Source organism: Toxotes jaculatrix, chromosome 12 (assembly GCF_017976425.1).
Source record: "Toxotes jaculatrix isolate fToxJac2 chromosome 12, fToxJac2.pri, whole genome shotgun sequence".
Classification (NCBI taxonomy): domain Eukaryota; kingdom Metazoa; phylum Chordata; class Actinopteri; family Toxotidae; genus Toxotes; species Toxotes jaculatrix.
The window spans coordinates 14172770-14198475 of NC_054405.1; the positions used below are offsets into that span (position 1 = coordinate 14172770).

General features: G+C 39.6%; 1 protein-coding gene across 3 annotated transcripts in view; it reads right to left on the minus strand.

The window, feature by feature from the left end:
* Positions 1-25706, minus strand: part of cadm2a (cell adhesion molecule 2a) — a 195747-nt gene that overhangs the window by 22841 nt on the left and 147200 nt on the right. For all 3 annotated transcript variants that reach the window (XM_041051369.1, XM_041051368.1, XM_041051371.1), the window contains exons 3-7: positions 15396-15548; positions 12099-12236; positions 1136-1297; positions 607-697; positions 321-499 (exon numbers count right to left, since the gene is read on the minus strand). In XM_041051369.1, the coding sequence (XP_040907303.1) occupies positions 321-499; positions 607-697; positions 1136-1297; positions 12099-12236; positions 15396-15548 (723 nt within the window). The remainder of the gene's footprint in view (positions 1-320; positions 500-606; positions 698-1135; positions 1298-12098; positions 12237-15395; positions 15549-25706) is intronic.

Consider the following 25706-nt stretch of genomic DNA (forward strand, 5'->3'; position numbering starts at 1 on the left):
TGTCACCTGAGGCCCTTATTCTCTGTGTGAAAGATGGTACCACTAATCACTCTTAGCACTGATACAGTATGCAGATCAGGAGGTATTATAATGCTGGTTTTTGCAATGGAATTTGGTGCTTGTGCTTGTGAGGTTCATACTTTTTGTTATTTATATATAAGATTATTACGTCCAAGATGTCCTTTTGGAGCTTTTTTTCTTTTACACGTCCTTCATCTCTCACTGGTGTCAAATAACTGATGAAGAGTTCTCTCTGTTTCTTTATGTTTGGACGTGATCACATGAAACATGATTACCTGCAACCTCTCCTCTGAACTCACCATAGACGTAGAGTACATATTCAGCACTGCTGGTCCCTAGGTGGTTGCTGGCTTCGCAGCGGTAGGTGCCATTGTCTGTCTTGTTGAGTGAAGTAAAGGTGAGCTCCCTCCCCTCTACAATCATCCTGTCCAGGTCAGGAAGTTCACCCCCGTCCTTTGTCCACATCACAGGATCTGGCCTGTGAGGTAAGAGGATGCGAAAGAGAAACAAGGCACGCTGCATTTAGCTGTCTGAAGCATTATATCAAAGGCTGACATCAACTCATACAGAATTTGAGTGACTTACGAAGGGTTTCCTTTGGACACACACTCGAGCTTTAAGTACTGGCCCTCTTGAGGGACTGCAAGGGAGTGGATGATCTCCACACGAGGAGCATCTAGGACAGACAGAGAGGGCTAAAAGTGAGGATGGACGACACTGAGATAATTATCCCATTATTATCTCAATAGGGAAGCGTTATGATGTCATGATTTACTTAATATTCAAAATAAAACGGTAAAAAGCCATGAGGCAAAAATAGTTAATCCCACTGAGTCAGACGTTTTTCTTCAACAATGCTATAAATTTCCAAATAAAATTGAAATATAAACACTGAAAACACTGAAAGAAAAAAAACCCTCAGCTCTGAAATAATAGAACTGTAATCACTGCTACAAATGTTGGTGTTATTAGGCTGAATGGCAGTTAACAGGATTCAGAAGATACTGTTTGGGTACTTCCTCTTCCACGTATTTTTCTTTTTTCTCTTACAATGTGTCCATGTGTACACTCCCTGTGTGTCTGAGTGTGTGTATGTCTTTGCGTGTACACTCACAGTGGACCTCCAGTACTTCAGTGGCCTGCTGTGGTGTCTGTGTGAGTGCCACATGGTCCACTCTGCAGGTGTAGGCCACTCCATCATCATTTCTGTCCACGTGCAGCTGCAGAGAGCTCCGTACTGTAAATGTCTTCCCACTTGCATTCACCTCTTTGGCACCTTTGGAGAGAGTTGCATACTGTCACAGATGCAGCACATTTATCTTGCAAGGTGTGATGGCCGCACATCAGTGTGATGTTTTTAATGTTGCTTAAGCCCTGCTTTACAGCGACGGTCAGACTCCACCAGGGTCTTTCATCCCTATAGACAAAGCCCTAAAATCAAAAGCAACAAGCAACTAATATGCAACCACACCCACTTACTGACTTCAAATTACGACTTTAACATTATTTTCTAAAAATCCTCCCCAAGACATTTTCAGACCACAACCATGCATTCATCAGGTAAAAACTAAACCAAAGAATGGTAACTGTTCACAAGGATTATTTTTCTGTAGACATTAATCCTCAGCTGATTTCTCTTCCACTATCAGTACTATTGAGAAATCACTCTGTTGTTTGTGTACTTCAACACTTATCGCATGTCTCCCTGGATGCTGTTTTGGTATGTCTACATGGCCAATTCAGATCAGTGCTTTAACAAAACCCAGCTTGCTCACCTCCTGGTTGGGACTCTTTGAATGCAATGAGTATATTTACACCCTTAACCACCTCTGGCCTCGCCTACTATCTCTGCCTGTGCTCTGCCTGTGCTCCCACACAATGTCTAAATCTCACCAAACACTTTCATGCATTTCACTTCTCTGTCAAACATTTCCAGCCTCACTGGGACAAAAACCTTGTGAGGGCCAGTCACACATTTGGCAATAACTTCAATCAGCCTAGTAGCAAAGTATCATTATGCACAGCCCTCTCCATCTGTACAATCTGGTCTCAGGGCTATCCCTGAAACACCTGCCTTGTAATCCCAACCAAACAGCTGATCCACCTCTCTATGCCCATCAACATCCCAATCCTTGCCAAAGCAGTGGAGAAACAACTCTGCAACCCAGCTTTTGCAAAGTATCTACCTGATGTCCTGAAATTTGGCGTACTCCTTGATCACATCATTTCACTTTTCGCTTCACTTGTCTCCCAATGATATATTGGCCTTAGATAAGCCAAATGTGTTTGATTAAAGTGTCATGACCAGACCTCATGACACCAATTTTTGACCACCACACTAGCGTCCTTGAAATCTTCTTGGCTTGTAATAAATCATTATCCCTGACAGCAGCGACGCCTAGTAGGTAAAGAGGCCCTTTAAACTGGAAGGTCACAAAGTTGAGTCCTGCACCACTGACTTCCTCCGTCCCCCGTCAAACTGACCTGGAGCTTGACACTCTTTGCCCTATGCAATTTCCCCATTGTGGGACTAATAAAGGTGTATCTTATCTGTTCTAATCTTTCAGGGCACCCTGTGCACTGTCCTGATGACCAAAGTTTCATCCCAATACACAATGACAGTCCAGCACTTTACTTGATTCTCTCCGCGTACCTAAGGGGACCCTAATAATATGTTAAGAAGTCTTGCTTTTGTACAGGTTCCTTGCAGTTGAGGAAGGAAGAATTACTTTATCTGGGAAACTTTAATGTCCTCTATAGCAATCCTGCACAAATTCATCCCACACAGAGGACATAAATGTTCTCCTAAACTAAGAAGCTGTTAAGTGTGTGTCATGTTATACAAATGATCATCCTCTTACAGGCCAGGCACTCATATCTATGGTCTTCCACAATTCACCACTGCCAGATTTGCTTTTACCAACTGGATGTTTTACAACTTGACTGGTTATACAAATCCACCTCCAAGCAGATCGTCCTCTCAATCACATCTGTTCAACCAGTCTTTTGGGGGTGGCTGGTCTACGCAAATCATGCCAGCAGCATTTTAAATCATATCACGCCTGTTCATCCACACTCCTGCAAGGTTTTTTCTTTTTTCAAAAGAGAAAAGAAATGACTTGTGTACTGTATTCAGCTGTCAAGCCTTATCTCTGCATTCAGGTGTTGTCCTGGTTTGTAAAATCATATCCCTCTTTTTCTGTATTCACATCATAGCAAATTCAAGGAAGCATCAGTGTATGTACTATCTTTCCATCATGCCGGCCACCCTTGTTTGTATCTCTTAAAGAGACTCGTGCTCCATATCCCTTGCTCCTCTGTGCTCATCTGCTCCACTTTCTAAGCATCCCACCCCACTGTCTTCTCTCCCTCTCCATTCTGCCAATCAACTATTCAGCTCAGTCACTTTCCCCCAGCTGAGGCAATGAGCCCGCCTCCCCAAGAGATGAATGAGTGACAGGTCTGCAGTGTTAGTAACATCCATCCACACAACAGGAAGGAGGGAAAATGGTTGGATTTCCTCACATATACACAAAAAAGAAAAAAAAATTGCAGGAGACAAAGGAGACTGCTGGAGAGAGAGAAGACATTGAATTTCTAATATTATGGCCTGCTTTAGCAGCTGCAAACATTCTCCTACCATCTCTATTAGTCATGCCAGGTCCTTATACACTGCCTCTCCCTGCATCTTTGTGCCTTTCGAACACAGCCGAACTTGTCTTTCTCATTCTATCTGCAGCCCTAGAAAGTTCCTCTTACAGATATACTGTCACCCTCACCTTATCCTTCTAAATCCTTCTTTTTGTCTTTTTCCTCTCTTCGCCTGTTAATATTTGTAAGTTATTGCTGAGGTTAGTTTTGGAGTTAATGATTAGTCAGTTTACCCTTAATCATACTCTATGATTCAACTGAACTGACATTATGAGATGAATCATGTTAGTGTTCATGAATTGCCTTATTTTTCCTGACTTGCACCAAAGAAAGGTTCAGTTATACACTTAACTGTTCAAGCCATGCTGCATGCTACCAGAATTTAAGAACTTCAACAAACAAGTTCTGCCTGCACTCAAACTCCTCTGTTTCTTATTGTATGTTGGCTTTCAGGAAAAAAGCAAAAGGTTACTTCTCAAAGTTCGTTCATAATATTTCTGTCTCAGAGGTTCCTGATTGTAAATGTGCTCAACGCTGAAAACAACACTACTGGAGAGAGCAAGAAACTCACTTTCTATATAATTCTGCTGTGTGATTTAAGTGCCTAGACCAATTTAGATTCTTGTCTCATGGCGATTTGAATGGACTCTGATTGCCTCTGGGTGATTCAGGATAAGAGCACTACAAAAACTGGCGTGCTCGCACAAAGTTTGAGTTCATTAATATCATTATTCGGTCCAAAGTCATTTAAGAACCACTTTGAGAACATAATAACAGTTGTCTAACAACTAGTAATACTTCATCGTTAAAGTGAGTCAAGGTATGCACTCTGTTGCCTTCTTCACTGTTGTATGCGTGTGTGCGCACAAGAGTGCGTTGTGAGAGAAAATAAAAATGGTCTAGAAATATCACATTTTATGCACAGCTGAAAGAAGCAGCTGACACTGAACTGCCATTAAAGCTCAGACTTTTTAACGTCAATCAGACTCATCTGGCCAGTCTCATGCATGCAGGCGCACGCACACACACACGCACACGCACACGCACACGCACACGCACACGCACACGCACACACACACACACACACACGAAATCCAGTAACTTGATTGAGAGTAAATGTTTTCTTCATTGGCCTGAATGAGCAAAGCTGGTGAGGAGATTTAGTCATTTTTGCAACTTCCCAGAGGAAGAATCTGAGTAATTCTGCAGTGTTTCCATCATAACTCATATCAAACTCTCAAATTTTATTAGGACAAAATAGTGAAACATGGAATCTTAAATGGGGACAAGTGTTCTTTCCTGTTGAGGCTCTTGTATGTATGTGATTTAGGATAAAATACAAAATTCTTAATCATAAAGTCATAAAATATTAATATATTATTCAGCTACTTCATTACTGTGTAACACATTCATCAGATTTTGATTGGAGTTTCTATGTAATAGTAACAACAATCCAAATTCTCTTTATGGTATTCTAATTTCGACTAGTAAGCAAAGTAAAAATGCATCTTTAAGCTCTTGGGCCTGTTATTATACAGTATGTACAGTATATACATTTTAAGTGCAGCCAGCAGCCACCCCATGTGTACTGTCTAAAACTGCCATCTCACATTATACTGCTATTACATCTCTTGGCTCTCTTAGATTTTTCTGTTTACTCACTGCTGCACCACTTTTCATTGTAAGAACTTCTTTTTTTAGTACAGCAGCATTTATTTTTTTTTGATTTGGTCAAAAACCTAGCTACCAAATGAAAGAGGGAGAAATTATAAAAGCTTGTCACATCTTCTCTGTGTTGCGCAAATAGTCCTTACTCGAATTGGATGTTTGCACTGACAGGGAAGGAAAAACAAGAACAATTTATTTTGGTTTGTTTGTTTCTTAATTACTAGCTCCATTTAAGTCAAAGCACTTACTTAAAATGGCCAAACAGCTATAAACTGACACTTTGCAGATTTACCAGGGTATAAATCTGGACATTTGTATACTATCTACATGATGTGATTAAAACATGGTTGGGAAATTCAACATGTACAAAAAAGGTCTCTAACACCATCTGCATTTTTTTTTAATAGGTAAAATGGACATCATCCTGCCATATTCACCTGCAGTGCCTCTCCTTAACAGAATGCCTGGTAGTATTTGGCTGTGACTGCGGCACACTGTTCTGTGGGTGGGTGCTCAGGGCTCTGCATCACTGGTGTGAGCCAAGAAAGTGCCTTGGAGGATTAGGAATGGAAATGACAGGCGTATAAAATGTGAGAATCTGACCCTTTCATGCCATTTCACAGGAGAGAGGGACAACCCAAGAAAAGAAGATGGAGGGTTCGAGAGAGACAGAGGACCGCTGGAGTGGGGAAGGAATCATCAACAACAGCGACAGAGCTGACTAATCCTGGCAGCAGGGGTCCGAGGGCTGACTCAACATTCCCTGAACTGCATCCCATCTAAGATTTAAAACAATTTGCTCAAGCACAAACAATGTAAATTCGCCTGTGGGTTAGGGTGAGGATAATCAAAATCAGCACAGCACAAAACACTCATTTAAATACAATAAAATTCATGATGCAAACAGAAAAAAATAAAAAATGTTGCCAGATGAGTACCTAATCTGTGTGCTTTCCTTTGCCTGTCAGATGAGCTGCATAGCAAAAGGATGACTAAACTTTAAAACAAGAACACTAATACGCAGCAGGCTCCAGCTCCAGTGAGGTGTGGAGGTGATCTATTGTGCCCTCCACTATCTTCTCGCTTATTTCGGCTGCTGTGCAGTGTTCTGGGAACTGGGTCTTTTCGGCAGCCTGTGGGCATCCTAAGTTTTCTGACCTGTCTCACCAGCTTGACTCTGCGCATAACTGACGAGTGACGATGACCAGGGAGCACTTTTAAATGTTAGGAGAATTTCTATCAGTGCCTGGCAGACCCGTATCATAATGTCTTTTCTGACATGAAACTCCCTGAGCATTCAGAGCTCAAGAAGTGTCTACTGTGGATTCACGAAGACGGTTTTCCACTCTGAAAGGAGAGGTCTGGTCTGTCTCGGTGCCTTGGCATTTAAAACTGGACAGGTGCTCCACCTTCAGGATGTTGCTCTTAATGGGCATGGACAGTGGGTGTAGCAATCTGATCTCCTCTTTTTTTCCCCCTTTTTTTCCACCAGAGTGCTCAAGTCGAAGTCTGTTAACCTGATCACACACTCTCATGCTGCCAAAGACCAAGGATTAGTAAGATACACTTTTACATGGGAATATTTAATCAAGGTGATACAAGTTTAAAGAAAGAGAGATCTCATTTCAGGCAAGTGCTTGTACGTGTGTGTATGCATGTAAGTACTTTTGCGTTTGTGCCGCTCATGTATACAGGATGGAGAGGGTGAATATGTGTGTGTGAGTGTGTGTGTATGTGAGACTTGAACATCTTTTATTCATGGCACTGTGACTTGCAGGAGCCATCTTGAAATTACATCTTTAATGGTCATTGATCCACTCCACCCCAGGGAGGTGGATAGTATAACTGTAGTCCCAACACACACTTTTTAAGTAGTGTGCAAGGTTGTCTCGCACTGCTGAAATGACTGAAAATGTATTTTTTCTTTTAACTAGAAAACTTCTTTAAATTCTTGAACTTGATTCTTATTTCAGTGTTCACAGTGCCACTCGCAGCCTCATCAAAGTCAACATCTGTTGCCTCTTCGCTTTCCTAAATAGCTCTTTCCACAGAGCACCTTAGAATAATGATGGCCACCTTATTCTGCTCTCACTTGCAGTAGTCAAGGACAATTACCCATAAATGAAGAATTAGTCAGCACAATTTCAAAAGGTTGTTCAGTCACTGTTCAGCTCCTCAGTGAATGGGCAGACTTGATAGCGTATCGAAAAGTGAGCAGACAATGACCTAAAATAGTGGGAGGTATGTTTGCAGTAATAGTTTGTTGTCCTTGACTAACAAGTTTGACAATAGAATAGGGAGGTGACCGCAAGCGAATCTGAATCAAATCTCTGTGTTTTTTTTTTTTTCCCTCTTAAGCCCCCTTGGAATAGAGCTATCACATAACATGATGAAGCAATAACCTCTACAGTTTAGGTCAGAGAGGATGATAATGCTGGTCCGATAGCGAACATCCCCACCCTAATTTGAAATAAATATTCATTTCATCTCTGCCTTGCTTGGGCTCCACACAGCTCCCTTTGATTCAGTGGTGTGTAAACAAGTGCTACATGTGGTGATATTGGCAGAGGTCTCTCTGGGTTACGGTGTGTAACTGAGATAGAAATATATCATTACTGGGTGGGGACTGAGGGGATCTGAGGGACAAAGAGATTGAGAAATAAGAATACTGGATTCCGTTCCACACACACAAGCTTATGTCCTTACATGCAAGCTGTCTGCTCCGTCTGTTTTGCTCCCGCACACACACACACACACATACACCCACACAAACATATACACATACACACAGATACACACATGGACACACACTTAGCATAGGGTGTCTGTTAACTGCATGCGGATGGGTGATGGACTGCTCCAGTGGCTCTGCCGGTAATATAATCTTCTCTATGCCCCCAGATCCCACACCAATATGTCACAATTGTCATTTATTCCCAGCATGGTCGCCCACAATCAGATGGCTTTTCACATTGAACACACCCTGATCCTGTCAGGATGATGAACACTTCAAGTGCACTCGCATACACCTTCACATGCATATATACATTGTGTATTAACATGTGTTGCCCTTTGTATTTGTTTGCTTTCATGTTTATTTATTTAGTCAGTTTTAAATGTGGAAAGAAAGTCAGACTGCTGACTGAAAGTGGCATGCTGAGCTGGTTCTGTTTTCCACATTTAAATGCAACACACACACACACACACATATATATACTTAAACACGAATAAATTCTCTACCTGAATCATATGTAACAAGTCAAACTGACTGTCCAGATAGTGACTCAGATATTTTTATTACTACAAAAAAAGTGGACCAATTAGTGGCAGAAATGCAGTTGTAATTGTGTATGCTTCAATTATAATCTCAACTTCTTCCTGAACTAAACGTGTCCCGAATATGCCTGACAAATGCATCACACTGAGCAGTGAACTGCAAATTAAAAACACCTACTTGTCAGGAAAGACAAGGTATTAATCAAAGGATCAATGTTTTTTTCAGCTTTGAAACTAACAACCTTTTCAGCATTTATACCGTAAATATTTACATAGCATTTCTATGTGTATAGTACAGAGATGATGGTGACAAAGTTTGCCACCAAAGAGAAAAAAATGTATTTGAATGTTTGTGGATTTAGTTTGATTAGATGTGACCTTTTGTGGTGTTGATAATCAGATTGGGAATTTGTCTTCAATCTGTCCAGAGTCACTGTGTGAGATTAATATGGCTTTTTCTTTAGCGTCGAAGATGTTCTGAGGAAGTCTGAATAAATGTGATGACATAGATTCAATATCATCTCCCAGCTACAGTTAATTCAATGGAAAGATAACCATGATATCTGCTTAAAACTGTGTGGAAAACCAGCATTGATTTGGGCTTATCTGCTTGCTTATCTGGACCCTGGGAAACCCTAACGAGATAGCAGGCTGAGCTGTCTGGGCTTAAGCTCGGGTAGAAAAGGGTGTAATGGCAGTCGCTGAGAGAGCTTTTCACTGAATTCAGTGAGGGCTGAAACATCACCTCCGATAGACAGTCTTGACGAGTTCAACAGCAGATCTGACAAGAATCTTCTAATCTGACATTTGTATAAAGTCTCAAGGTTTGGCTTTCTTTTCTGGAACAATGTGTTACCAAAGCTTCTTTTGCAAAGACAAAAATGACTACACAGTACTGATGTTTTTCCTTTCTTTGAATAAATCATTATATATATATATATATATATATATATATATATATATATATATACATATTTAAACTATAAAAACTATATTGTTAGTTTCATCCATATCAAGTGTCATATGCAGCACAGAATACATTTACACAGAGGGGCAACCCTGAACAGGCAGAGGGAAAGAGCTACAACCTTGTCACAGTGAATAATATACTGATATAAAATTGTACAAGGCCCAAATTAAAGATAGTCGTGTGCCAAGTTGAGGAGAGAATTATAGCATCTGACCTTAATGAGAAAGCAGATCCTCTTGAGACTACCTCCACTTCAGGCCACCAAGGATATCTCTGACTACCTGTTCACTTTCTGTGGTAAATTAAAAGACCATAATGTCCTGGCTAAGCTTCCATTTGCCTTACAGGGAACTTTTCTCTCACTAGTGGGCCACTGGGAGACACAATAATCACCCGTAGAGACACAATAAGCCTGTGAGGAAAATACTCCGCTAATTAGTGTATAGTCCATTTCTATGCGCTTTGTGATCTTCAGAAGGGTGACAAGAGGAAATATTTAGTGGAGTGACAAACTACTATCATACATTACAAAAATGCGGTGATTAGTTAGATTCTAAAAATGTAAAAAACAGCATGTAACTTGGAGATCTACTCAAAAACACAGCATTTAATGAGTGAAAGATTTCTAAGAATAACGTTTACCGGACATATAAATGTGATAATTGTTCTAGAGAGTATTGAGTTGAGTATAAGTTGTTTTTTTTTTTTGGTGTTAATGAGCACAAGGAAAGGAAGATTATTAGCAGTTAACATATTGGTTCAGTGCTGTGTGTAAAAAAAAAAAAAAAAAAACACCTCTCAGTTACCAGGTGATTGATAGGGTGTGCCCATTAGACTTGTAATTGAAAGTGTTGTAGTTGAAACAGTATAGCAAAAGTTATTTAAAATATTATATATACAATGTTGTATAACACAACATGAATTTAAGAATGGGAATGAATGCGCACCAGATGGGAAACAGATCTAGTCGCTATTGTCCGTGAAGCCATAAAAACTGATAGCAGAAAGAAAAGCATTAATATGCAAAGCAAAAATCATGCATGCTTTGGCAAAAATTATTTTTGTGGTTTATTAATCCTTTGTATAAGCATCTCAAATGCCTCTCATGAAGAGAATTTTACCACATTTAATTGGGCATTTAGGATGTGCAACACCTGGCTGCTTGTTATTCTCATTAATGAGTTTCAGTGATGTTTTGGGTAATACAAAGATTTTGAGATTTTTGACAGCGTCTTTCCAATCATTTGCATTATGGTTTTTGGCAGTTTTTTTTTAATAAAAAAAATTAAGCCTGTGATTTTCAATCCTATCTCTTTGTTTACACTCGCAGTCATTTAAATTAGAAAAGGGTGATTTGCATTTTGTTATCTGACTTTAATCTGCTTTGTGAAACAACACAGAAACCTTGGTATAAGTTCTGCAACTGTGCTAAAGATCTGTGACAGTCTCTCCCACTGGGTTCTGCATTTCATCTGATACAGAACCGCATCTGTTTCTCCCTTCCTCTAAAACATAACTTCATGTCCCTCGATGCCTTTTCTTTATTATTCTCTCTCATCCTGTCTGTCTGTCTGTCTGTCTGCCTCTCTCCTCCTCTCCCTTTCAAACAATTAAAAAGTGGATGATTCATCAAGTAGAACAGAGCAGGAGCAGGGTGGAAATGAGGTGTGGAGTCCAGTCTGTGTGATTTAGAACGGCCCTCTGATAACAAGGGAGGTTAATGTATCGGTCTCAGGCCAGAGGACACATGCTGAATCTGCTCTATTAGAAACAAGTTGTTCGGAACAAAAATACACTGTTGAGACCTTCAGTGCAGCACTTTCATGGTGCCAGTTTTATGAAAAAGACCTTTTGACCATGTTTTTTTGAAAGTATTTTAAAACGCAAATTAGTATTTTCAAGCATATTGTGTGCTCTGTTTGTTTATTACAAAGCACAGGGAGGTGGTGAGAGCCATGCTGAAATATGATAACCATTATTTTTTAGCATCTAACAACACAGTGGAGATGGGGACTGCTCTTTAAAGAGACAAACTATGGGCCTAATTGAGTTGATAGTTCCAAATGGAAACTATAGCTTGATATTAGAGATATTAGAGATCACTAAATCAGGAGATAATTATGACTAATGGTACAGAATGATAATGGTTTAGCTTTTTAAAACTATAGTAAGTAACTCAATAACTAAACTCAATTGCTTAACTGAGAAAATGCTTACAATAACAAATATTCAGTTCAATTCAGGAGTATATTATTTGATTTAGTTCCTAAGAGTAGATTAATCATGCCTTGAAAGGGGCATGATTAAAAAGGGAAAACCCAAGTAATGAAAGACGCCTGATTTGAAAATGTCAAAAACAAACGATCATCTCATTTTCTGTGAGTAAAACAGTAAGCATTCTCACTCCCTGTACAAAAGTTTTATCAGTCACCCTAACTCACCCTAACTAACAACATAATGCTCTTCTCTACATTTTCATACAGATGTAACTACAGATACAGGTGCTACATACCTTTCACCTCCTTTTCATTCCTGAACCAGCGCAGGTCAGCGGCGGGCTTGCTGCCCTGAGTGATGCAGGTCAGAGTGATGTGGTCTCCCTCCATGGCAGGCTTCGTCAGGCCATCGATCTCTGGCTTCTCTGGTACACCTATGTGAGATGGAATGAAAATCACAGCGATGCCGCTAACAACAACAGTGACAGCTATGTCAGTATGCAACAATAATATTATTATGCTGTATTGGAAATTCTCCTCCAGCTCGGCCTCCTGCACGGAGATTAGTGAGCAGACTGCAGAGCAGCATCCCTGAGCAGTGTCCTGCTTGAGAACACATCAGGGAGGATTCTGCTTTTGGATGGTCTCTCTAACCACTGGGCCATCCCCTTCCTTAAGGGTCGGTTCACACGAATCATAAAGAGCCATATTTTCTCACATACTCCTAGTGGTATTTAGCCGTGCAGATGGTTTTGATTTTCTTTGGCCAGGTTGTGAGACATCTGTCTGTGCCACAGCCCCAATACAAAAGGAGTGCATGGAGTTGTGTTTTGCAGTGCTCACAGAATTGAAAAATTACATTTAAAAAATTCAGCAGCAATGTGTTACCCCAGAGCGAATGTCCAGGTTTCTCTGGGTACTTCACTGGGTACTCTGGGTACTTCTACTCAAGAAATGGTCTCTATGACAAAAGAAAACCAAAAAAGGTTGTTGAAAAATGTTTTCTTTTTCATGTATGTGTGTGTGCATACACATACATGTGCTTAAGCAAAGGCTTATGACCACAGAGGAGACCAAATGTAAATGTTAATTACTAGCTTTTCCTATAATGAATGTTTTAAATGCACTGTTTGCCTTTCTAATGTCAATGAGCAACACGTCTGCCTCAGGCTGAGTGACTGAAAGGTCTGTCAGTCAATGCCATTGACTGACTCTGGCCTTGTCTGTCTCACCACCTCCTGTAAGGTTTATTACCAAAGTTAAAGGTCCTCCTGTTTTCTGTTTACCGTTCTTTTGAAGAAACAAACTGCATGCACCATCCTAACAGTAGCTGCTGCTGGGTGGATACAATGTGCTGTGAGATCTATCTCTCCTCATCCAACTAAATGCTATACATGTACTTTTCTGTCTGTGCGTTTTTCTATGTAAATTGGTTCAATTCATCGTTTTCAGTGTGTAAAGTGCAAGTGTTGCTATATCTAAGTATTGTGGTGCGTGTATGTAAGTATGTGAATGAGAAAGTGTGGCTTGACTCAGAAAAGAGTATGATGGGGTTTTTTTTCCAGACTGAAAGAGAGCAGATCAAATACAATGTTCATCTTATACAGTCAAGTTCCCCTTGGGTGGCTAGAGGCTGCAAAGCTTTAATCCTTCTGTGTGTTTGTGTGCGGCTCTGTGTGCGTGTATTTGTGAGTGTGGAGTTTTGTGAGTGTGTGTGTGTGTGTGTGTGTGTTTCTCTTCTCATTTGTGCATTATGGATTTGTGTGTGCTGTGGTGTATTTGTGTGTGCATGACTGTCTAAGCATGACCAAAAGCGCTTTCAAGACATGAAAAAGAAATGAGAGCTCGATTTCTGATGCATGGTGGAAAAAGAGAAAAAAAAGAAAAAAGAAAACTGGATTTTACTGATAATTCCTGTGGTCATTGTGGGGTTATTTAGAACCAAAATCAAAGTCAGTTATTAATAACTGAATTTTTGTGTCGTGCATTTTAAGCTCGCAGCGTCTAGGGGTGGTGATGTCTGTCTGTTGGTCGATTGGACGTCAGATCTCTGTGAAATTTTGTGCAGGCATTCACGACACCACTGTAAGGTTTACATCTGTGGTTTATGGTGAAATGTTTCGACAACTATGGAATAGCTTGACATGAAATTTGTTACACATATCCATGCTCCCCTCAGGATCAACTGTACAACGCTTGGAGACAGGTAACTTTTACATCTAGAGCCACCATCAGGTCAAAAATTTGTATTTGTCCAAAACTTTGTTTTATGACCAAATAGCTACCTGGCATGGCTACAGACTCTTGATCTTGTCAACATCATAAATTTACCCTAAAATTCATACTGGAGTAATGTTAGTGATTTTGTCATAACTGTATTCATAATGTTCTAAAAATTGTATTTGTGGTAATAGATGAGCAGATGTTTATATTTATTCATCAAAAATATTTGGAGAGGATTTGAATGTGAAGCTCATTTGACTCCATGTTTATTTAAGAACCTGGTGTTTTCTCCAAATGATCTTTTGTGTGTTCATTCCCAGCACTCACTGTCCTAAAACCAGGCCATTTCCAGAGTATTTTGTATGTTTATTAAAACCCCCCTCTCTGTTTCTTGGCTTGCTCCATTAACTATTGTTCAGTATTGCAAAATAATTTTCTCCATATCCTTATTGAGCAGTAGCCTTTAATGTCTAATTCTCAGAATGCTTGTTAACACAGAGAGCCAGCTAATGGTCCTGGAGTGCACTAGCACATCTATTAACATTAGCGAAAACTAATTGGCAAGATAATAAGCCCAGTGGCAGGAAATGAGACAATGTTTTTTTGTGGGCTGATGATCACAACACAAACATTACTAAAGGGAGAGAGGGCCTAACAGTAGTTTTCATTTGTTTGCAGATGCAGGCATAAGCAACAGGCAGTTTCTAAATACAGTAAACGTGTTTGTCTTCAAGGAAAAAACACATAACAAATCCATTCCACATAGAAAAAGCCTAACCTCCACAAATGTTTCAAAACTGTCTACAGTTGTTATCATATTAATAATGTTTTGAAATTCACAGTGTTAACAAAGCTTCAGGATCTGTATAAAATACTACTTATTCCTTGGCCAATGATCTTCATTTTTGTTTTTGCTCAGTTTTCTGTATGTTGTGTAATGCTGATGTACAATTGTTTTCAAATCTAAAATTTCCACATGGAGCAGATTTTAATATGCTTGGAGCATTCTGTATGTTCAACAAGCCACAATCAAAAGAGGCCTACAAAGACCATGAGGCACTGCAGCCACAAGACATGAGTGAGGAGCACAACTTTTTCTTTGCCCTCTTCCTCTCACTAACCTACCACTTCTGCTTACCCTACAAACATGTCCGCTCCACAGCTGAAAGCAACAAAAGTCTCACCTGTTGTCCAGATGATGTTCAAAGTAATTGTGGGAAAAGTAGTATTAAATAAAAAAAAAAATATATATATATATATATATATATATATACATATGAGATATATGAGATATATGAGACATATGAGATATATGAGATGATAAACCACACAGACGGAGGAAAGGGGTTCTTTTTAGATCCTGTACTTACCTAGAACAGTCAGGTAGGCTTTGGCTGTTCTGACGGGCATGGTGAAGAGAGAGCAGGTGTACATCCCTTCATCAGACAGCGTGACATCACTGATACTGATGGTCAGCTCCAACCACGATGCGCGCACCAACTCAATCCTGTTGTCCCTTAAAGCTGGGCAGAGAGACAGACAGAGAGTAAGAAGACATTACAAATTACCTACAGTATAATCATAGTTCATACACAACTGTAACATTTGATTCAGTGTAACATTCAGAAACATTTTAATTGATTCTCGGGTGCTCTTTTCATTTGGTAAATCTAAATCATTTAATGCTTCTGTTTTGTATCAATAATTCATGTTCTGTATTTTATATTCCGGTAAAGCAAGAAACTGTGTAGAGCTTGGAGTCCACTCTGTTCTGTCTAGTGGAAGCACACAGACACAGTCAAAAAGACAGAGAAGAAGAAAGAGTGACAGAGTAGAGGAGGCATTATAACAAATGCAAGATCACAGCGGCACAAAACAGCAAAGTATGATACTAAACGTGCATATTGTTAACAAAACAACAGCAGAGAGCCATTTGATCCACACACATTATTCTTATCCAACAGCATCAGTAAAAACATGCCAGAAAAAAAATAGAAAAATACACAGAAATCAAAAAGAATTTGACCTTGAATAGAAAGCATCCTGAGGCAGCCCTCCCTCTGAAGCTAACTGAACTGTTCTATAAACACACTTGTTGGTACAATGATATGCACTTTTGCCCATTAAGTCTGAAATGCTTGGTGGTATTGTGTGGTTGTTGCTGGAGCCAAAATCTGTTAGGCTCATTGTCATTATTTACTGTGTTGAAATAAAAATAGTACTCATGCAAACCAACCCAAGCTGTGTAGTGTAAATAATGTATGTATGAATAGATTTAAATGAATAATATACCTCAAAACTGAGCTTCTTGTTGACTCTGAAAACACGTTCATCACTACACCTCTACAGTATGCTGTACTTATACAGCCTCCCCTGCTGGAAGCCCTCTTAGACATTTTACTTATATGAAAATGTAATCTTCCAAAAGACATAACAGGAATGGAAATCAATAATGCAATAAAAGGCTGAGAAAGAGGCCTAATGAGAGTTTGGCAAGATGTGAGCCCTTGGAATGGATTTGCTGAAATTGGATGGCCAGTTAAAAGATACTCCACAGTCTTCAAACTAGACTTTATGCTTAATATCTATGATCCAGTGGGAGCATGAACTCAGGTTTCAGACTGTGGTGACACATTGAAAATGACATGACTCATACCTGATGCGTCCAAGGAGCACACTGTGATATACAAAAAGGCACAAAAGTCTGGTTTGTACTTTGAGAACAAAACAGGCCCTGTTGACTGTTGAGTGTGCAAACATTTCCATTCATTCTGTTTCTGTGGCCTTGGCTGCTCAATCCTTCCTTTTGCAAGTAGAACAACTTTCTACAAGCTTATTTAATATGAGCAACCAAGGCTTCTTTCACAAGACTACTTTCACTTCCCATCAAAGTGAATTGGAGTGCACCTCGCCCAAGTGCAGCGTATGTGTGCGTTTGCATGTGACTGTGCATGATTGGATTCAGCAGAGAAGGGGCAGGATTATTTGTGTACAGGTGTTTACATTTTCTTTCATGTGCGGCTACATGAAAGAATATTTTTATCTCATGGTAACTGGGAGAAATCATACAAAAAGTAGAGCACTCTGCTTTTGTAATGTCTCTGCAAAAATTTGAAGAGTAAAGGCCATTAGACAGTCTGTTTGTAGGGAAAGAGGGGCTGACTGAATGCTGAAAAATGATACCCAAGGTATCCGAAGTACTGAAACTGTGTTTGAACATCCTAAAGCTTGGAGCCATCATTAAAAAAAGTCATTTTTCTTTCCAAAATACCTTAACCTTCCCTGACCCACATTAATCGTGTAAATTCTTCTCAAACTGTGATACAAACCTAAATTCGTTTATACTCTTTATCAAAACACTTGATCAGTTCAAGATCTATACAAAAAAAGCATGACAGAAATATACAATGTGTTATTCACTGAGGATGTAAATCACAGTAACAGTTAATTAACTTTGTAAAGAGCTTTTTAGAACGCTGTACAGACATTATCACTGTTTAAAATGTACCTTGGGGTAATTAATTGTATTGTCAGATTCTGGGTCTTACATTTGATTGATTGAATCAGTGCCAGCTGCTACAGTATCAGTCGCGTTTTTACTCACTTGTGGCTGTAATTTGTCAAGTCACTGGGAAATGTCTAGCTCTCGAGGTGACTCTGAATGGAGGCTACATAAGCTGCATTCTCTTTCCGGCTTCTGTGTATGCATGCTGCAATGATCACAGAGCTGACAAATGTGTGGAAATGTCAGCGAGCACACTATCTCATGTCATTTGGTCTGCCAAGGGATGGATAGTTTTGCTTTGCTGGTTCCAGGCTAAACACCTACAGTAAATGGCAGTTGAGTTGTAATCAGTTTGGCTAGACGACAGCTGCTCTCTCCCATTTATTATTGCATTTGTTCTGTCCCTTCCCGCCTCTCGCAACACCGGTTATCTCTACGTGCTGTGTACTGAGTCTGAGCAGGTATGACATGTTGATATGAGCACATGACATGTCTTTAGGCTTGGCACCAGTGACAGTACAGTCCTGTTTCTATGTGTGTGTCTGCGTGTGTATATGAGTACACATGGCCATCCATGCAGGACCACCGGTGAACGACCACCAAATTAGTTTTAGTCTAATGCACTGCCAGTTCAGCTAATGGTGAGACCTGTCCTGTAAAGATAATTGTTATGTTTTGTGCAGAATGTATAAACACAAATTCATACAGCCTGTGTCATCAAAAAATAAAATAAGACAAAGAAGATTATTTTCGCCTCTGTATATCTTTCTGTTTTTCTTTCTTTCTGTCAGTCTCTCTCCTTCCTCCCACCCAGACCTCATTCTGTCGACTCAGGCAGCTCCACTAACCTGCGAAACCGTACAAGTTAAACAATGCTTCAATTCAACTGTTGTCTTATTTGCTTTGGGCGAGGAAGTGCGAGCAGGCAAATGTCAGAAAATACATTTACTGTTGCCGACTCGCTCGCTGCGGCGATGCGACACTGCCTCCTTCCTTCCCTCTTGTCAACAGCCCATTGCGGGAAGTTGTTTGTGTGACAGTGAGGGATATGGATAGATTGATAGTTCTTTAAAAAGTGTATGGAATATATTCTGACTTGTTGGTCTACTTAAACAAGTTAGCTGAACTCCTGTACTTACCTGAAGCAGTTTTATTGAATAAAAAGTAATTTCAAAACATCCTGTCAATCAGCACCTGTATGATAAAGCAATGAACACAAAAGCTATGTATATATATTTCAAGTCTAGTTTTAAGATCATTCAGATTAGAATCTGGATTGAGTATACAATCATGCTTAGTGTTTTTTCTTCATTTTTTTTTTTTCGGTGCTTACAGGCGGGTATCAGGATAGTTCAGATGCCAAAAAGCAGGATCATCCTTATCCCCCTGGAAGGGTGGATTCAGTCTGCATTTAGAAACATGAAAGGTGATATATATAACCATGAAATCATAATTAAACTGGTAAGGATCCTATAACACAGTCAAGGATACAGAAAAAAAATATTCCTTATATTTAATCAAGTGAACAAAAGTTCCATACCAATGGCTAGAGCAACTGGATAGCAAATGAGAGACAGCTGTGTTGCCAAGATTCTCTTTCGTCTTTGATTATTTTATTCATTCAATCTCTGACTTTTGTCTTTAATTTCTTACAGTTATGATAGTTTAACAGCCTCACTCATAAATTTAAAAAGTGCATATGGCTCACAGGATTTTTCTATTAAATGTACAACAAAGTACAGTCCACCTCCAGTTTTCCTCCATATTTTTTCTCCCTAGCAATGCAACCTCTGGTCTCCCATTCTATGCCCAGTGAAAGGTTGGATATCGACAGAGATTAGAGGTGAGGAATGTATCCTTTGCTATTTGTCTGCAAAGGTGTTGCAGCTGCCCGGTATCCATTAGAGACCATTAGAGCAGACAGTCCTGAATGTGTTCGTGCAGGATGGCGTTGTTGTCAACATCAAAGGCTGGTGATTTTGTATTCCACAATAACTACTTACTGAATGTACAACCATATATTTATATATATTTTGTTTTTGCTCATTTAGCCTCAGTCTGTCTCTGAATATAGAAAGAAAGACAGAAAGCAAAGCTGCACTTGTCAGCATCCAAGTTTGATTTGTTTCTGCAACAAATGGTCAATACACCTCTGTCTATTCTGCTTCTGGTTTGTTTACAGTTTGTGTGTGCGTGTGGGTGTGTGTGAGACAAAGAGAGAGAGGGAGATAGATGTATTTCATACATTTGATTGCGTTAATCTCAGCAGAACTAACACAGAGGGCCTTGAGACATGACAAATACGATTTTGCCCAAACAGGCACGGTTTGATTTTCAGAAGCCCAGTGAGGACAGGGAAGACTTTTTGATCTAATTACAAGTACAGGTGACTGCTGGCTCAGAGGAGCTGTGCGTGCTGAGGTTCCCTTGAATGCAACCATGACCGATCAGATAACAGAGAGTAAATGACCATAACACCAAAGCCACAACGTTCTCTGTTCCCAAACAGTATCCAGTATTCAGAAAGGGACAGAACAGAATGGGAAAGTGTCAGCTATCTCTTTCTTTCCAAAAAAATCTCTAGAGAATGGGAAGAAAGGCACAGCTCTGAAAAGAAAACTGAGACAGAGAGAAGCTGCACAGAGAGAAGGTCAAAGACGTCGTGTTACTTTTAAATTAGAAGTGACATTTTTATTCTGAGGGAAGACGTTAAGCCAGCTCGTGAAACAGTCTTATTGAAACTGACTGATACAAACACATTTTGTATGATGTTAATATTCAATCATCTTTGACCCAATAATCAGTAACAGGTTAATATAAAAAAAGCATGTACGGTAATTGTCACCAAATCCTTTTTCATTTTTGTTGTCTTTTGAGTCAACATTCACATCATATCACCTCCGTGGTTATCAATTTCAGGTTATCAAATTACGCATGTGCATATGGGTCCAAAGCAGAAATGTTTTATTTCATTGGTCTATAATTTCCTAATAACGTCACTCAGAAAGAACTATGTAATTTGGTACTAATTATAGGGCAAATAAAGACACTGTTCAATTGGTACATTTCCAATTAATAAATCCAATTAATGGCTTACATAACCTGGAGAGTCTTTGAGTCACTGCACAGCAGGTGGACTGAACATAAAAAAAAAAAAACAACTGAAATTTCATCTAGAGGCAAGCATACAATTCAACATACTGTGTGAAGGTTGGTAAGTTTTAAATAATAAATGAATGTTTACTCAGGACTAAATGGAGCTTGTTTTTTCTTCAAGAAAATTCCTATTTCTCCATAAATTGACACAGTTTGTTCAAATTAACATCCTAGTAAATGACTGGGGAATTGTAGACCCATAACATAAAGAGTGACTTTCAGTTTTCTCCAGCAAACGTAAGGTGGGATGCATCACATTAAGGCTGAAATCAGTATCCTTTAATAACATCTGATATCATGTCTGTGGTGCTGTTTCACCTCATTGCTGGTATGGTATGCATTAAGCTATGTAATAAGCAACAGTAATACAATACAGATTACTACAATAATGATAATAATAAGGATACAGATATATTTTAATGTATGGTTTTCACTTTGACCTTGATATATATTTATGAAACTGCATTATAAACCAGTATCCATAGTAGTAGTAGCATTAAGCCATGAGAAGATGGTACATTAACATATTCACTGCATCTACCATCTGAACATCTGAAAGTTGGCTACAGAGGGTTAAAATGATTGTTTCCTCTCTTTCAGCCTTGCGTCCGTTCATTCAGATGCCGCCTGTATCTATAGTCCAAAAAAAACAAACAAACAAAGAAGGATATTGGTGCATTCGTATGCTTCATCCCATTTGCTTTTGGTGCATTTGATTTGAAAAGCCTGCTGTAGGCTGCTCACTGTGCTAGAACTGTTTTGCTGATTATGACGTCAGGACCTCAGCTGAACCTCAGGCTCAGCAACAGCAACCTCTTTTCCCAAGATGCTTCCCACTTCATTTTTATCTTTTTCACAACATCCATCTTTGCTAATTATTTTTTTCCCCCTGGTTTCCTGATTTTTTGCAACATGCAGTACTGTATCCTGTGAATGCAAGGCTATTTGACATCTCATGCATGCGTCAAGAGCACGGTCACAGAGACATAACACAACAATCTTTCTTTGTTTCCTGCTCCAAACACAATTACACGTTGAGTTCCCAAATCTGACTATGACACAGTCGGACTTAGTAATGATTGCTGTAAATACCTGAGTTTCATTTTGATCACAATTACCCAACAACTCAAAGGCAATCTTTTTTTTTTTTGCTTGTTTTTTTGTTTCAGACTGAGGGAACAAAACTACAAGCGTAAAAGTGATTTTAGAATTCAAAAAGCTTTTTCCCGGCTCAACATAAGGAAACCTTGGTCTGTTATAACACACTAAACATTAAAAGCCTGGTTTTCTCATTCATCAGTATGTTGCCAAAGCATCAGTAAAATTGCAACACATCACTAAGCAGACAACACAGCACACCACTTGCATATTTTAGATTTATATGCAATTCATGTACATACTGTGTACAACAGGAGTGCAGCACATATCCACATATCTCATGTGGCTGCATATCTAGCAGTTTTCCATGGCGAATCTCCTCCATCATAAAAAAGCAGCTGGTGGGTAAACATGGCGTTTGTGGGCACGTGCATGTGTGTGTGTGTGTGTGTGTGTGTATGAAAGGCAATACATTTGTACATTAAGGAGGCATTTATTGTAAAGGCATGCAGAGTCAAACAGCCATGACTCTAAACTCACTCACTTTAAGCCTATCATGTTTGCACATTTGCCTTTGTCCATTTATTTCCCTCTCCTCTTCTCCCTCCTGCCTTCTCCTCTCCCATCCTTTCCCTGCAGCCCTCACCTCCCCTCCCCTCCCCTCCCTTCCCCTCCTGTCCCTTCATCTATCCAGGGACAGTAGGTATTAGTATAGAACCTTGGCAGGTGTTTGCTCATTCAACTGACACAGTTTTATAATGAGAAAAGTGCAAATTTCAGAATATACTGTACATTCAGGTGCCTCTGTCTGGATGTGACTGTTCTCTTTTCCTTGTCAACAGCCCATCTATATGTGAGTGTGAGTGTGAGGGACGATAAAGAGTGAGAGAGAGAGAAAGCAATGTTTATTGAATAGCTTAATGTATATTCTGTATCTCGACCTCCATTACCTGTTATACCTTTCCGAGGCACACCGGCTTTTTAAAATGTAAAATGTGCCATACTCCACACAATAATTGGCTAGTGGAGAGTTTTCCTGTGACCGAAATGATTTTCTTTCATCAGTTACTATCTGCCATGCCTAGTTCAGTGGGACATCTCCACCAGCCCTACTTCATTATACCTTTCCTGAGAAGCGGGTCAGTGAGGAGACAGCTCTTGCTTATAAACATTATAGCATTTTGCAGGGGAGACATGTTCCCCCTAAAGCCTGAGAGTTGAAGACCTCCGTCTATAAGGAAGTACATAGTTTTGCAGGGTACTTCATCCATACTAAGAAATGACTTTGAAAAGCTTGTGAAAGACTGTGTATGTCAACAGTCTGCTTCCTAGTTCCCCTTGGCCCCTGTCTCCAGCCCTTGCTCACTTCCCTTCTTCTCCATGTTCTTCCTTTCAGACCTGCCATTCTTCGTCCGCCCACCAGATGTCCCGGACATTTTTTTTTTCTCCTGTTCCACTTGCTCACCTGTTCCATATCTCCAATCACCTGAGCGCACCCCCACCACACCACACACACACACACACACACACACCCAGTACCCTCATCACACAAGTAACTATTTAAACGCCATTTTCACCAGTTCTTCGTCAGATCGTCAGCTAATGTTTCCTTGTGGTTTCCTTTGTGACTGCTGCACGAGTGGAGTTCTCTGTTGTTTGTGCCTGCTTGCCTGCCTATCTGTCTGTCTACCTGCCTGCTTGTTCATCCATCTGCCTGTAAGCCTGGTTTTCTGCTGTTTTTATTCCATTATAGTTCCCTCACTGGACCTACTTGCCTATGTGTCTGCATTTGGGTCCTTCCTGCCCTTCCTCCCTGTGTCAGTGACAGTGGATAGTTTTTGCAGACTCACATCTTCATAGTGATAATTCTAAAAAAAAAAAAATCTCCCAGACAATTCTTACCTTCCCATTAAGAATTATTTATAATTTTCTATTATAAAATATGGTTTCTTTTTCTAACTCTGCGTTCAAGAACTTTCTCCCGGAAGAGAGAAAGAATAAGCCTGCCACTAAATGTGAGCTAATTATTCCCATTTGCCTCAGGTATTTTTTCTCTGCACCTCACAAATGATAAGTGGCTCTACTAATAAAGGCAGTAATAACTGGATCTATTGCTTCATTTGACAGTGTAGTCTCTTTCTCACCCTAACCTGCTTCAAAGCAGAAGAAACAGAGCTGACACCATTTCCCTGATTCACAGGCAACGCACACAATCAATGACAGCTATATAGATCTCTGCTTTTAATTATTACACTTGTCTGCACCTCAAAATGCTATACAAACACAAGTAGAAAAAAAACTTTGTTTTAATCAAAAGCTGAATATCATACTCAAACGCATGCAAAGAAAAAGAGGTGACAAAGAAAGAAGACGCCGAATGCTCAAGGTCAAAGAAAAAGTTTGCTTGTGTCTTTCAGAGGTGATAACTGTGTCTGAAAGCTCTCATAAAATGCCTCCTTAATTCCTCTCCTTTATCCCACCAAGGCCTACATTTCGTCTCCTTTTTCCCCTTTTTCTTCCTCTCATGTTTTATGGTCCTTGTCTTGGAGAGAGGGGACTTGTTAGGGATCTTTGGAGATTTACAGTCAAGTTTTTTTCTATCAGAGAGAACACCGTACCAATCTTCAGGCTGATATGAAAGGATGTTTCATAGAGGCACTCTTCCAGGAAATATAAAAAAAAAAAAGACAGCTGTCTCAAAAGTTTAACTTTCCTGCTAAGATTAAGTTTTGAGAGAAAGTTCTGCTATCCGTTTAATAAAAAGTCTGTCAGGCATTTCTTATTTTGTTATTTACTTTGGAAAACTTTTAAAAGCCTATCCCCTAAATTGCTCAGGCACAGGTACTCTGAATGCATCAAAGCTTTCATGGTTGCATACTAGGGAGGTGGAATGCTTGACATTCCACAGGCACACACCTATATGTGCACTTACAAGCCTACACACACAAACACACACTCACACAACCACAAACAGCCAGCAAATTGATTCAGACAGCTGAATATTTGACATCTGAGGACCCGAATAGTTTCATATTCAGCAGCTTGAGGGTCTAAAAACGAGCAGTTGGCCCTTAGCTGTTCACCCATAACACTAATCTTAATGTTTAAACAGATTCAATCAATCTGCAGATGGCACAGCACAGGCAGAGATGTCCACCACAGGTGCAGTAGGAACTTTGGTAATTTTGTAAACAACATCAACATATTATTGCTTGTACATAAAAAAGCAGCAGATATTGTTAACATACAAATGTAGAGAAACTGTCTTGTATTAATGCTCAAGTGCTAATGTGTGGTGACTCAACTGAATTCAGGCCGAGGGGGAAAGTGACCGAGTCACTGTGACCTTTTCATGGTCGGTTTGTCTTTTCCACGAAACAGCAAGAGCATGAGCCAAGACCAATCTAACTCAAGACCATAAATGTGGCTGCAACATCTGCATTTATCTGGCGACATTTTAAAATATTAACCAAGAATTCTGGTCAATGATGGCAGGCGCTGTTTAACAGCAATTTATTTTCATTATAGAATTTATTCATTATAGATAATTTCGCTGCCTAATTGTTGTAATTGTCTACTAAGAAATAACAATATAACAGCCTGTATGGAGGAATAATAGTGTAAATTTACTGTATCATGCGCAAGATCACGTTGCGGGTATGTGGATGTTAAATTGATATTGCAGTTGTTAATGTACAAGCTGTTGGCCTATACATAAAAATATAATTAATTGTATATAACATTAATATAATATGATCATATAATGTTTCCTCCAGTAAACAAAACAAAACAACACAAATAATTATTAGATCATGAAAACACAGAGATGAATACATGTGCTTGATTCACCAGTTTTGAAATAGTGTCAGAAAGTGAGTCAAGACAAAATGGCCTGCATCCTAATGTCAGACTGCTAATTACT